The sequence below is a fragment of the Tasmannia lanceolata genome, unplaced genomic scaffold (genome assembly GCF_043159265.1).
Source record: "Tasmannia lanceolata isolate RefF3 unplaced genomic scaffold, GAP_Taslan_0.1 ptg000020l, whole genome shotgun sequence".
Lineage (NCBI taxonomy): Eukaryota > Viridiplantae > Streptophyta > Magnoliopsida > Canellales > Winteraceae > Tasmannia > Tasmannia lanceolata.
This window is the reverse complement of record NW_027518697.1, coordinates 317,304-330,572: the sequence shown is the minus strand read 5'-3', so window position 1 is coordinate 330,572 and position 13,269 is coordinate 317,304. Positions and strand designations below refer to the sequence as shown.

Genomic DNA, 13,269 nt, shown 5'->3' with positions numbered 1-13,269 from the left:
GAAAGAGATAAGTTCTTATTGGGCGTTATTAAATAAACTGTCAGTTGGGAGACTAATTGGAATCCCCGCGGTTCCGGACAATCCCGAGGGACCCACGGTGGGGCCCACAACGTGCAATATTTGTGCCGTGTGACTGTGAAAACCGGCTAAACTTAGCCCGGTTACCATTTCTTTAGGTTTTCATATATTCAAAGAAATATATATAAAAAAAAAAAAAAGATAAACCTTTCCCAAAAATCGTGCCTAGTATCTCTCGGCACCAATTTTCTATTTTCAATATACGTTCTCTCACCTGCGCTTTCTATTCTCTCGTCTTTTTCTCCTGCTCGTTAAGGCTCGGCTCTGCTCGTTAAGCTCAAAAGCTCGGCTCGGCTCGGCTCGGCCAGGCTTGCGAGCCTTACCGAGCTCGAGTTATATTAAGTTCACACCCCTCGTCTTCTCTGGACAGCCCTATCTAGTGTAATTTGACTACTTTTTTTACACTATGGGGGGTGGTCCAAATGGGGTTCCAAAAATGAAGTGACATATTTTGCCTCCCCCTTTCACTCCCTAGACAACCCTTTTGGTGTATATATTAATATATAATATATAGATTTAAATATATTAAATTCTTAACGAGCCTTAACGAGCCGAGCCTAACCTAAATCGGGCTCGGCTCTTTAAGCTTAACGAGCCTGGCGAGCCGGCTTGGCTCGGCTCGGCTCATTAAGGATTCGAGCCGAGCTCAAGCGAGCTTCCAAACCCGAGCCAAAATTGACACCCTTACCATCCACAAAGAGGAGATGGAATTTTGGATTTCTTCTTTCGAGCACATTCGCCTGATTTTCTCGAAAATAGGCTTGTTTCTAAATTTCTAAATTTAAAATTAGAATACTGATATTCCTGTAATATTGTGGAAAAATATTAAGATAGATTATTACCCCAGTAGGGCAGGTAAACCATTGTATTCCTTGCTGACTATTTTCACGATACAACACCACTATCTTTGTATCTGCACGCAACGGACTTGAACTTGACGAACATGAGCCATACCAAACAATTTGCCCAAATAAAATGAAATCCTTTTTCTTTTCTTTTGTTGGGTAATTTGGATCGAACCATCGAGTTACATGGTTGTAAGTATTGAGCAACAAACCTCAGTACTTGAAACTTGTAAAAACACAAGTTTAGAAGGGAACTCCAGGGGGAGAGAGAGAGAGAGATAATACATAATTATTTTTCTCTTGTATAAATTGAGGAAGTGCATACTCACTTCTCAAGGTCTCTCCCATTAACAAACAAAATCAAATCATTGCAAGTATTAGTGCAAACATTTAACATTTAAAAAATAATAAAGGTAATGCATAATGCATAAATTGTTAGAGGTATAAATGCATATAACTAATAAGTAAACAAAGGAAAAACTAGGGCTGCAACTCGGGTCGGGTCGGGTCGGGTTTTTTCACGTTGATGCAAATTTTTAAGGAAAATTCTTGTTTGGCAAGGCAACTCAACTCATAGAAGCAGAAATTACACTCACATTACACTTGAATCAAACAATGTTGTAATTACAATCAAACAATGCTGAATCAAACACTTGAATCAACTCAACTCATAGAAGAAGAAATTACACTTACATACAATAACAGTGGGTGCGTGGGTTTTCACTTTTAACTTTTAACTAACAATAGAAAAAAATGTACATACTATAACTTATGTAACTCGGGTCGGGTCGGGTCGGCCCCTTCAAACCCGGCTCGACCCGAGATTCATGCGGGCTTTTGAATGCTCAACCCGGCTCGACCCGAAACCCATGAAACCTGAACCCAACCCAGGCTATTTTCGGATAGGGTCGATGCGGGTCGGCTAAAACCCGGCTCGAGTTGCAGCCCTAGGAAAAACAATCAGGAATCAGTACCAGTATCCGAGTCCAATTTAGGCTATTCTAGCATTTGATTTCGTTTGCAAAATGGAATGGAAAATGATATTTGGCACTTTTTAGTTCCCACACAAAGGGGTGGTATTCTGATTCCTCGAATGGAGAGAAAAAAGAAACAGTGTTAAATCTCCACCCAAAGGCATTTTACTAAATCCACATGAAAATGACTAAAATACCCCCATGACATAAAAATGACCAAAATATGCCAATGCGGTCAAATGATAAGAATACCCCTGCATCACGAAGAATGACCGAAATAAAATGACCAAAATGCCCCTAAGTCATGCAAAATAACTATAATACACTTATGGCATAAAAATGATCAAAATACCCCCGTAGTAAAATGACCCTATAATCATAGTGCTAAATAAATAAAATTGCCACATGATTTTATAATCAAAATACCTTATATCTTGTAAAATGACCGGAATACCCCTGAGTCATGAAAAATGACCAAGATAACCCTAGTCATGGTAAATAACTACAATACCCCTATAACATAGAAATGATCAAAACACCTCATATTGGGTGAAAAAGACAAGAATATCATGAGTCGTGGAAAATGATTAAAATAACAGTATGGTATAAAATAATCAAAATACCCCGTATCAGATGAAAATGACTAGCATACCACTAGTCATGAAAATGACTAAAATACCCCCATGACATAAAAATGATCAAAATGACGCATATCGCATAAAAATGGCCACACTACCCTTGAGTTATGGAAAATAACTTAAATGCCCTTATATTGGGTAAAAATTAGAAAAATACCCCTAAATCGTGAAAAATGACTAAAATACCTCCGTGATATAAAAATTATCAAAGTACCCCGTATCGGGTAAAAATGACTGCAGTAACACAAAGTCATAAAAATGATTAAAATATCCCTAGTTATGGAAAATGATTAAAATACGCCCATATCATAAAAATGATCAAAAAACGCCACTCGGGTAAAAACGAGCAGACTACCCCTTAATCACGAAATATGACTAAAATGCCACTAGTCAAGAAAAATGTGATGATCAAGCATGTTGTTGTTATTGCACATGGCACGTGTGTTTTAATGCCCAGTCATTGGTATGGCATTTGAATTGCTACTAGAGTGAAATTACTATAAGGGCCCATTTGGATACCCCTTAGATTTGGATTTGGAGGTGAATTTGGATTTCCAAAGTCCATGGATTTGAAATCAAGAATTTTAAAATTCACAAATTTATAAATAATGTCGTTTGGATGACCACGTATAGATTTGGATTTCAAATCTAAATTAATTTTTTTTTGTTTGGATGCTCTTTGGATTTAAATATGAAATCTAACAAAACCAAAAAGTCCTAAAATACTTGATATAGGGGCATTTCAACCATTTTCCATGATCCATGGGTATTCTAGTCATTTTACCCTATATGGGGGTATTTTGATCATTTTTTATGTCATAAGGGTGTTTTAGTCATTTTCCATGACTCAGGGTATTTGGTCATTTTCATCCGGTATAGGTGTATTCCGGTCATTTTGCATGACCCGGGGTATTCTAGTCATTTTACATAATATGGCGTATTTTTATCATTTTTATCTCATAAGGGTATTTTTAGTCATTTTAGTCAATTTTCATGAACCATAGGTCATTTTTACTTGATATAGGGGTATTTCGATAATTTTCCATGATCTTGGGGTATTTTAGTCATTTTACCCTATATGAGGTTATTTTGATCATTTTTATGTCATAAGGGTATTTTAGTCATTTTGCAAGACTTGGAGGTATTTTATCATTTTTACCTGGTAGAGAGGTATTTCTAGTCATTTTACCTAATATGGCGTATTTTTATCTCATGATGATATTTTTAGTCGTTTTAGTCATTTTGTTATGAGTCATGGATCATTTTTACTTCATCTCGGGGTATTTAGTAATTTTCCATGATATTGGGGTATTCAAGTCATTTGACCATGTATGAGGTTATTTTGATCATTTTTATGTCATAGGGGTATTTTAGTCATTTTGCACGACTCGGGGGTATTTTGTCTTTTTTACCTAGTATAGGGGTATTTCGGTCATTTTGCTTGACTCGGGGGTTTTCTAGTCATTTTACCTAATACGATGTATTTTGATAAGTTTTAAATGTCATGTGGGTACTCAAGTCATTTAACACTTTTTTGGTATATTTTGGACATTTCAACCCCTTACGGGTCATATTTAGATTTATAAATAACCTCTCGCAGAAAGGATTTATAAATCCAAAAAATTACACTAACACGAGGATTTTATAAATATTGTGGATTTCACTCAAATCCAAATCCAGATGTCATAAAGGCTTGCCAAACGCCGAATTTGGATTTCAAAATCCAAATTCACCCCCAAATCTAAATCCAAGGGGTATCCAAACGGGCTCTAATGGATCTGATTTTGTTATCTTAGCAATAACACTTCTATGATGTCAATGTCTTAGTAATATATATCGTTTTACAATTTAGTAAAAAAAGTCTTATTGATTAAGATACTATTAAATATTTATTGAAATTTTGATTCCATTCCAACGTTGGCCTGGACGATACCAAACGCTAGAATCAGAATCACGATTATTCCCAAGATGAATTCGATTGCTTAACCAAACTCTCTAAACATCAACATCGTCATCAAGAAGAGAAGGTTGCAGGAAATCCTGAACGTTCATCAAAACAGCCTGGGTCTGTTGGGCATCAAATCCTTCGGCACCATGGAAACCATCCTCATCAAATCGGGCGTCTAAGGCTAATCTCAGTCGTGATTTGCAACTAAGTATATAGATCTCTTGATTTGCGACTAAGTATATATTATAGATAGATAACTATTGTCAGTGGCTTTCATCTCAGTCGCGACTAAGTGTGTTGAGCTCATTCACATTCTCAGAGAATGCCTGAGATTAGAAAAATGGTTTCAATGAGGCTAATCTTAGCCATTCACAGGAAAGTGAATGTGCTGCGACGCACTTCGTCGTGACGGAGGTGAACTCCACTCTTATATAGCCATCTCTATATCTATCTATAATATATATACTAGTGGTTGTTTCACCTCCATCACGACAGTGTGTCGCCCAAAATCAGCCCAGTCGCCTTTGTGTGAATGAATGAGATTATTCTAACCGAGAAAATAGGCTTTTTAATCTCAGTCATTCACGCAAAACGGAATGGGCTGATTTCCGGCGACACAATTAGCGACAACAGAGGTGATTCATATCATCTCTGTATAGTGCATACATATCATCTCACAAGGGGTTATCAATTCTAAACAGGGGTTATCAAGTCTTTATGAACTTGATAATCCATGTTTAAGTACTTGATAACCCCTAGGGGCATTTTGGTCAGGATTTCACTGTTTACGTACTTACGACACCTTTTTTAGACTTGATGACCCGTTTTCGACTCCCCTTTATAATTTTTCAAAAGAGTATTCCCCCTGTTGGCAATTCTCATATTTTGGTGTCCCCCATTAGCAATTTTTCCTTTTCTTAATTGAGAGAAATTAGCGGGTTGCTTGATAGAAATGGTGATTTTACAGTAACTTGACAGAAATGGTGCCACTCAAAATCAGAAAGCAGAATTACAAAGATGAATTAGTAGCAGGAAAATAAATTAGAGTGGCAAAATCAAATTAGTAGCGTCAAAATCCAATTAATAATAGCAAAACCGAATTTCTAACAGAAAAAAATTTCTGATAAAAACCTTCCAAGAGAAATTGGCTAAGATATATTATAGAGAGATTATAGATAGATACAGGGATTTGATAGGTAATTACGCGGAAAGCCAATTGGCTGGCTACACAAGAGAGAATAGCCACCTGTCTGCAAAAAACTGAGCTCGTCCTGTTTTCCCTGCAAAAAGTAAGGCACAAAATGGCTTCCCGTGAAATTGCCTTGGCAAATTCCATACATCAGCTTTAGGATGGCGAAACTGGCCTAAAATTTGAGCTGTAGGACATCGAAAGGAAGCTATCAGATGGATAGTTCAGACCATTCAAAGGGGGGACTCACTATACTGTAGTGGACGTGCCTCACCGTATTACAATGTGGTCGCTCCCTACTGAAGCATTCATATACCTAGAAGACTTTATCAATCATGTATAGCTTATGTTTCATGGGCTGAATTCTAATTTAGCATACACACATACACACAAATATATAGCTCAATCACAAAATATTAGCCTGAAGGAAATTCATTTACGAAAAAAAAAAAAAAAAAAACATGGGTGGAAAGGCTGCAGGACCCAGCATTAAAAACTAGACATAATCTGAAAGAAGGAATCCATCACAATTCGCAACTGCTAGCTCATCCTTACAGTCTTAGTTCACACCACCTTTAGTCTGTCATCAGTGATACAGTACAGTTATCTATGTGAATGGTTGAGGAAGGAAGACTACACAAGTAGATGTTAGAAACAATCTGCTTACAAGTATTAGTATCAATAAACTTCAATATCAATTCACGTTGAAAGTGAGTCAACATAAAAGCATACAAGCCACAGCATCAGATATCTCCTTAACTCTATTCTAAGTCCAGATCATTTATATTTATATGCATTGCTTATTCTTTTCTCCATTTTCCGCGTAGAAATTATATACATGCCACTCGGCTGTTTCTCCTACCGAAAGTGTCTTCTCTGAACCACATTTGTCTGATTCCTTCCTTGATTTCTTCCGCTGGTTTTTCCCTGCTCAGAAGAAACCCATTATAACTCAAGCAAATTGAAAGAAGTAATGGCTATATAACAGGAAAATCGGAATCCTTCTAATTTTACATGTACAAGAAGCCCTTAAAAAGTCTTCCCACATAAATTTCAGTTTACCTGAGTTTGTCATCTATAATTCAATAAACTATTGAATGCTAAGCAGGGTATTACCATGCAATACATGTTTGTAAAAGGACCATATATAATTCAATAAAGAAACTATTTACAAACAGCAAGAAAGGAATATGCTCTGTAGTTAAGGGTGTGTTTGTCATCTAGAACATAGCAAAGTCAATTGAAGGAATTGAGTTTAAAGGTATCCATGAACAAACAGAATTACCAATGAGTGAGATGCAGTTGGGCTTAAAAGAAATTAACAACAAAGAATGATACAGAGAGTATTGTATCTTATGCTTTGGAGTGACAATATTGTTCTTACTTTGGTCCCTAAGATGGGTTCCAACCGGAGTTTAAAACTTGGACTTGGGCAAGAACTTGGCTTCAGCGAGTTAACAACTGATGTGGTCAAATTTTCATTAACTCGGGTGAGTCAATGGAGTTTTGATGGACTTAATAGGGCAAAAGCAGGTTGAATTGGGCGAGTCAATAATTGGCTTAGGGAGTTTGTAAACAATGGTTCCAACTAACGATCAAGACCCGGGCTCAGATTCGATGAGGATCTGAGGCCAAGTTGACAAGACGTTGAGTACTAGATCCGGCCAATTGGCTTTTTTATGTTTTTGCTCCCCCCACCCCCCCTCCCCCGCGACCACCACCACACACACACACACATGTGGTACTAGTAGTACATATACGTACGTACGTATAAAGCATAATATTTCACCTCTAAGCCTGCCGAAGCATGCTTGGTGGCTTTGATGTTAATTTTTTTAATGCAGATAACTAAATTTATTAAAAAAATATAAAGATTACACTTGCACATCAATGGACAAGAAGACGCCCCGAATACATCTGAGATCCCAAAGCTCCTGATTTAGCTAAACTATTGGCTAAATTGCTTGCCCTCCTACAGATATGGGAAACAACAATGTCCCCTACTAATCTCTCTAAAATCTCATCAATGACACTGACGTGGAAACATCTCCATGTTGCAGACGTCTCTTGGCTTCAAAGGATAAGTGTAAGCAGAAGATGACTTTTCCACATTTGTAATTTAGGGAGATGAGTCCAACAGTAGATAAAACTTCATATTTTAATTTTTGTCAGTAGTTGAGTCCGAGTGGCTATTTGAGTTCTGTTGGGATAGGAATAGGAGTATAGGTGTTAATCTCAGCCGTAAGGTTAGATCAACGGCTGATGAGGAGTCTTTTTAAGGTAAGATTTACATTCTATTTATACCTAAGTGCAAGGGTTGTTGCACGGCTAATTTTATTTTCATTGATATCAAAGCAAGAACGTGTTTTCTTCTTACTTTATTTGTGTTTTTCGTGGATTCGTGGAACTACCCTTCGTGGATTCGAAGGTTTATTATTTTGATCGGAGATCGACGGCAATCAACCCCCAACTCGTTCTTCGCGCTTCCGGCTACGCCAGACATAGACCAGTCTCAATGGTCCACTGCACTCTCATCGTGCCCATGGCTTTGATGATGCATCAAATTTGAATCCTGAGTGAAGACCCAAGGAGTCCAAACATCCGCACATGAAAATTTCTAGGCTCTTCAACAGAACTCAAGATATCTAGTTGTAGACTAGATAATGAAAGTTGATCAATGATTTAAGCTAATCTAAACTGAGATGATGTGGTGGTGGGGCCCTATAATAAAGTTTCAATTAAAAGATCTGGTGTTGAGAGCGATTCTCTTAATGTGATCTGTTGAGTCAAAAAAAAAAAAAAAAACAGGGCTTTCCTAGGAGATTTGCCTGACTGTATTGAGGAGGTGCTTGACTGTATTGATAACCATGCAATTGAAGACCAAAGAATTTGGTCATCCTTCAGCAAAACTTTCGGTTAGCCATCGTGGAGGCGATTCCATCGCCAGGAACAGTGCCTTGAGGGACTTTTTGTTGATTAATAATCACTTCCCATTTGATAAGCCTACCTAGTATATTTTTTATGTTTTTCTCTTGGTTTCTCTTTGACCATATCAATCATTGCTTGTTTTCCTTATCTTTTTAACAAAGCTTTCATACCATAAAAAATAAAATTAAAGTTAAAATGGTTTTGAAAATCATAGCTGACAGCAACGTCAGCAAAAACGTTGCTATTGTGTGCACCAGTGGAACTTTCCACTTGGATAAATGGGGAGAATCATGGAGGTAGTGTGCTACATTAATAGTTCCCTTTAAATGAAAGTTCTTACATAAGGTTCGAGGTTGCTTCTTTCAAGAAGGAGCCCACATTTTTTCTAGAATTCCAATTCTGAAGAGATAGTCAACTGGGTCTAGCAAAGTATAGTTTCTGTGATGGTTAATACTTAATAACAACTAGTATTTTCTAATTAAGGCAGAGATCTCATTTCTATTAGAATCCCTTTTTAAATGGAAACAAAATCTTCCAATAAGAATTGAAATTAGCTCTTATCTAACTTCTATCAAACTATCTAACCACAAATAAAATCTAAACAACAACACATGAATTCAAAATATAATAGGACACACACACACACACACACACACACACAAACATATATATATATATATATCCGATTGCTCCTTCTCTTTGTGGTCCAGGTAGATCGTGGCTAAAAGTGGGCCCAATTGGAAGCGCCATATGTGACATCAAAATTGCAAGTCCATAGGCATTTTTTTTACCACCACTGATGTGGCAGTTTTTTTTTTTTTTGGGCAAATTGGGCAAGGCCAGTGACATGGCAAGATTGCCAGAAGACTCTTTGTTTTAGAAGTACCCTCAACGATTTGGAAAATGTTGAAAACCAACTTTTTTTTTCTTTTATTTCTGTATAGCAGTAGCTAGGAAAGGAAGGAGAGTCCCAACTTGGGGAACTTCTCAAGTAGAAGACGTCCACAATATTTTGGGTAAACTGGTTTTGCTAGAAACTAGATATACATTAGCGAGAGTTTGATTTGGAAAGGGCATTAGTACCCATTGGCCAATGAGCCATTAGGATTTGTGTTTGACTTGTAATGTTTGCAGAGATATAAAAGACAATAAGAAGGAGAAGAGAGATAGTCACCATTTTGCACTAAATGTATATCTCTGTTTGGTATCTCATGCTTGCATCCGTGAGGGGTTTTTGAATGTTAGCTACTTGACGTGCTTTATATCCTAATCAAAAGCAGCTTGGGTGGACGAACCAAGTGCTGCTTGGAAACCTCAACAGCTATATGAAAACAGAATCGGAAAGCTATTTTGCAATCCAAGAATAGCAAAGTTCCTCAATGATTGTATCTGACACTGAAAAGCAATGCATTTAGGAACAATAATTTTCATCTTTTCATTTGAGTCAGATCATTATGCTACTTCAATATGCTTTCCAGATCCAGTGACAAAATCTTCAAAAGAACGAGAACAGATACACAGTCTCATGGGTGCTTCTTTCTGACACTCGGTTGATATGTTTCACAAACAAATAAATACCATTTTTCATAATTTGATTAAGGGTGTAACTCCAAGCTTTGTGTACTAATCTTTGTTTCATCATTATAGAGCCGACATAATGATCTTCAAGAGCAAATGGAACTAGATCCCCTGTTTCTCGATTAGCTAGATGTAATTAACTACTGGATGATTCCTCACAAGAACCAGTTTCGAGAAAAAATAGCACAAAAGGTGAAAAAAGAAGCATATAAATTGAAAAGATGGTATATGCACCTTTTGATCAGGCAACCCATTGAAGCCATTCATACTGCACCCAAGAGCTTTCTGGTTCAAACTCGCGCATGTGGGAGCATTTTCCTTGCCTCTGCCTGCCACTCTATGAAATTTGTTATCACTTGTGGTCTGTTTAGCTTTAGTCACGACTCTTTCCTTCAATGATTCTTCAACATTGCGTGACCACAGAGGTTTTCTTGGAGCAGTCGGATAGAGCACCTGCAATATACATAGGAGGCACATAACAATTTAGCATTATGCAATGTTAGTATCTGCAAATATGTTTATTGTGTTACAAGTCAGAAGTTCGCAGCTTCTGACCTTTGATTTTGACTGTTGGTTAATGGTTTTAGTCGTGGTGCTTTTGCCTCCCCATTTCAAGTTAGAATTTGAATTCCTGTCAGCAAGTCGATCCCTGGATATCTTGACTACATTTGAAGCTCTTTCCTTATTGTTAGCTCTTAGAGCAGCACTTTTGTCTTTTCTTTTCTCTGGGGTCCTTTCCTTGCTTGCTCCAAAATTAGCTTTTGTGAGATTGCTTCTAGGGTTTGAAGAGGACCCTACACTAGACTTGCTCGAAGAAGACTTGTGATCTTTCGATAGCCGGCTTTCCTTTACTTCTACCCTTGATGCATGCCTTGAATTGCATCTTCTTGTCAGACTGATCCTCATGGCTGACAAAAGCCCAATTGTCTGTCCAAATGTATGTCGAGACATCTCAGAAATCATAGGTTGCTGATTATTTTCACCTATGATACTCCCTTTTGAATTTGAAGTGATTTTCGAATCACCGTAGCTAGCTTTGGGTCTCATCCTGGGGGACTCGGATGTGATGGTGCTGCTCGAATTACTTTCAGCCATGAAACTTGTCTTTGGATTCAAAGTGCTTTTTAGATTTCCAAAGCTGGTTACGGGTTTAATGCAGGTTATATTGCTATATGAGGTATTACAAGTAAAATCTGATCCAGAAGCCAGAAACGATGTTTTTTCACCTAAGACCCTGAAATATGAACCAGAAAACTAATGTAAGAGGAAGAGAGAAATTATATGGTGGCCGACCGTGAAGTCCTGTGAAGTGGTACGTCAAACGTATCACTCTTGATATTTGATCCGACAGCAACCTCTTAAAATGTGCACTGCTGCTGGATCAAATATCAAGGGTGGTACTGCTTTCACGGTACTTGACGGTCGGCCACCATATAAAAACTGAGGAAGAATCCACACATAAAATCGTACTAGTTTATGTGTAAAGCAATTGATGAGAAAAAACATTCACCTGATGGGATGTTGTTTATCTATTGGGCCAAAGTCTTTAACACTTTCCCATTTCCTGCTTTTGTAATCCTTGCCTCTTGACCGTGAGACCGAGTCCAGAAGCTTGGGAGATGAACAGAGTAAATCAGAAGATTTTGTCTCTGCTTCGCTTGAAAGAGAAACTGATGAGATCAACTGGTACGATGAGCGTTGATGGAACCTGATTATAAAGAAATCTTTCACTAGCACTCAAAAGTAATCGATATCAAACATTGAATTACAAATAAATGGTTCAGTAGTACTCTTAAATTAACCCATATCAAATGTCAAATTAGTTAGGAAACCCCTTTAAAGCAGAAGAGGATCAATTAGATACTTACGGGTGTGCCTTTTGAAACCAAGCATCATCACTGCAATATAACAGAAACCAGGAAATGGGTATCGTAAAAGTTGCTTATCATCAGTTCATATTCAAATAGAGAAAAAAGAACTGTGGATGCAAATAACTTTTAGAAAAAAAATTAAACTCACATGTCGTTTTCCATGAATTGATCTTCTAATGCCAAATCCACCCACATGGGGGCATCGATTTCTTCCTAAGTACATTTAAAAGAGAAAGGGCCAACATCATTGTCAACAAGAAACAACTGATAGAATCAAATGTTCTATAACGAAAGAGTACCCCAAACCCAATATATACAAAAACAACACAAAGCTAGAAACCCTAGGCGAAAAATGGCAGGCATATGAAGACTGTTGCAGAGACAAGGTAAAGCCTCAAAAATCCGCAAATGAAAATGAGGATAACCCAGAATTCTTAATCAAGAATAACCAAAGTAAATATATGCAAATTCAAACTCAACATCAATGAAATAGTGAAAGAACAAATCCCAATCAAAGCCCCAACAGACAAAAGAAAACCCATAATTAAACTGATGCACTGAGCATATTAAGAATATAGCACTACATATGTATTTAAATCCAAAACAAACATCAATGAAACCGTAAAACAAGAACACCCAGGAGAGAGAAAAGAAAAATCTAGACAAAACCTAATGAAAAAATAACCCAGATAACATAATAGAACAGAAAACATCAAACCCTAAAGATGCGGAAATCAAACATGGGTTTTACCAGAAAAGCCCAGTGATCAACGGGTTCGCTGCTTTTTCTCTGAAATCCCAGATGGGCATTTCCATTTCGTTCCTTCAAAACCATTTCTTTCCTTTCTTTCTTTCTTTTTTCAATTTTTTATCCCTTTATTCTTTTCAAACACAAGCCCTTTTCAAAAGCTTTGCAATCCAATCTTCAACCCGAACCCAGGAAAGCAGCTCCAACAACATTTGCAACAAATTCCATTTTTTGAGGAAGAGGATCTTCCATAGAATTTGAAGAAAGGGAGATGTTTTGTTTCCGTTGATGACGTGATGGCAAAAATAGGTTTAGGCGAGCCTGGGGTTCTCTGTTTTTTTTTTTTTTTTTTTTAATTTTCAGTTTCTTTCGGTTCGGGATCAAACCGAACCGAAACCGAATATTTCTAAGGATTATGAGTAATGGGTGGCAAAATTGGCGGAACCGAACCCAAACCGAACCGAAAATTCGG

General features: G+C 37.3%; 1 protein-coding gene across 1 annotated transcript; it reads right to left on the bottom strand.

Moving 5' to 3' along the window:
- Positions 1–6,175: 6,175 nt before the first annotated feature.
- LOC143854772 (uncharacterized) lies at positions 6,176–13,177 on the bottom strand. Its single transcript, XM_077364882.1, has 7 exons — positions 12,801–13,177; positions 12,198–12,262; positions 12,047–12,076; positions 11,689–11,886; positions 10,734–11,412; positions 10,413–10,631; positions 6,176–6,599 (listed from the first exon to the last, which is right to left on the bottom strand). Exons 1-7 carry the CDS (start codon positions 12,882–12,884, stop codon positions 6,531–6,533), a joined length of 1,344 nt encoding a protein of 447 aa, XP_077220997.1. The 5' UTR covers positions 12,885–13,177; the 3' UTR covers positions 6,176–6,530.
- Positions 13,178–13,269: the final 92 nt, after the last annotated feature.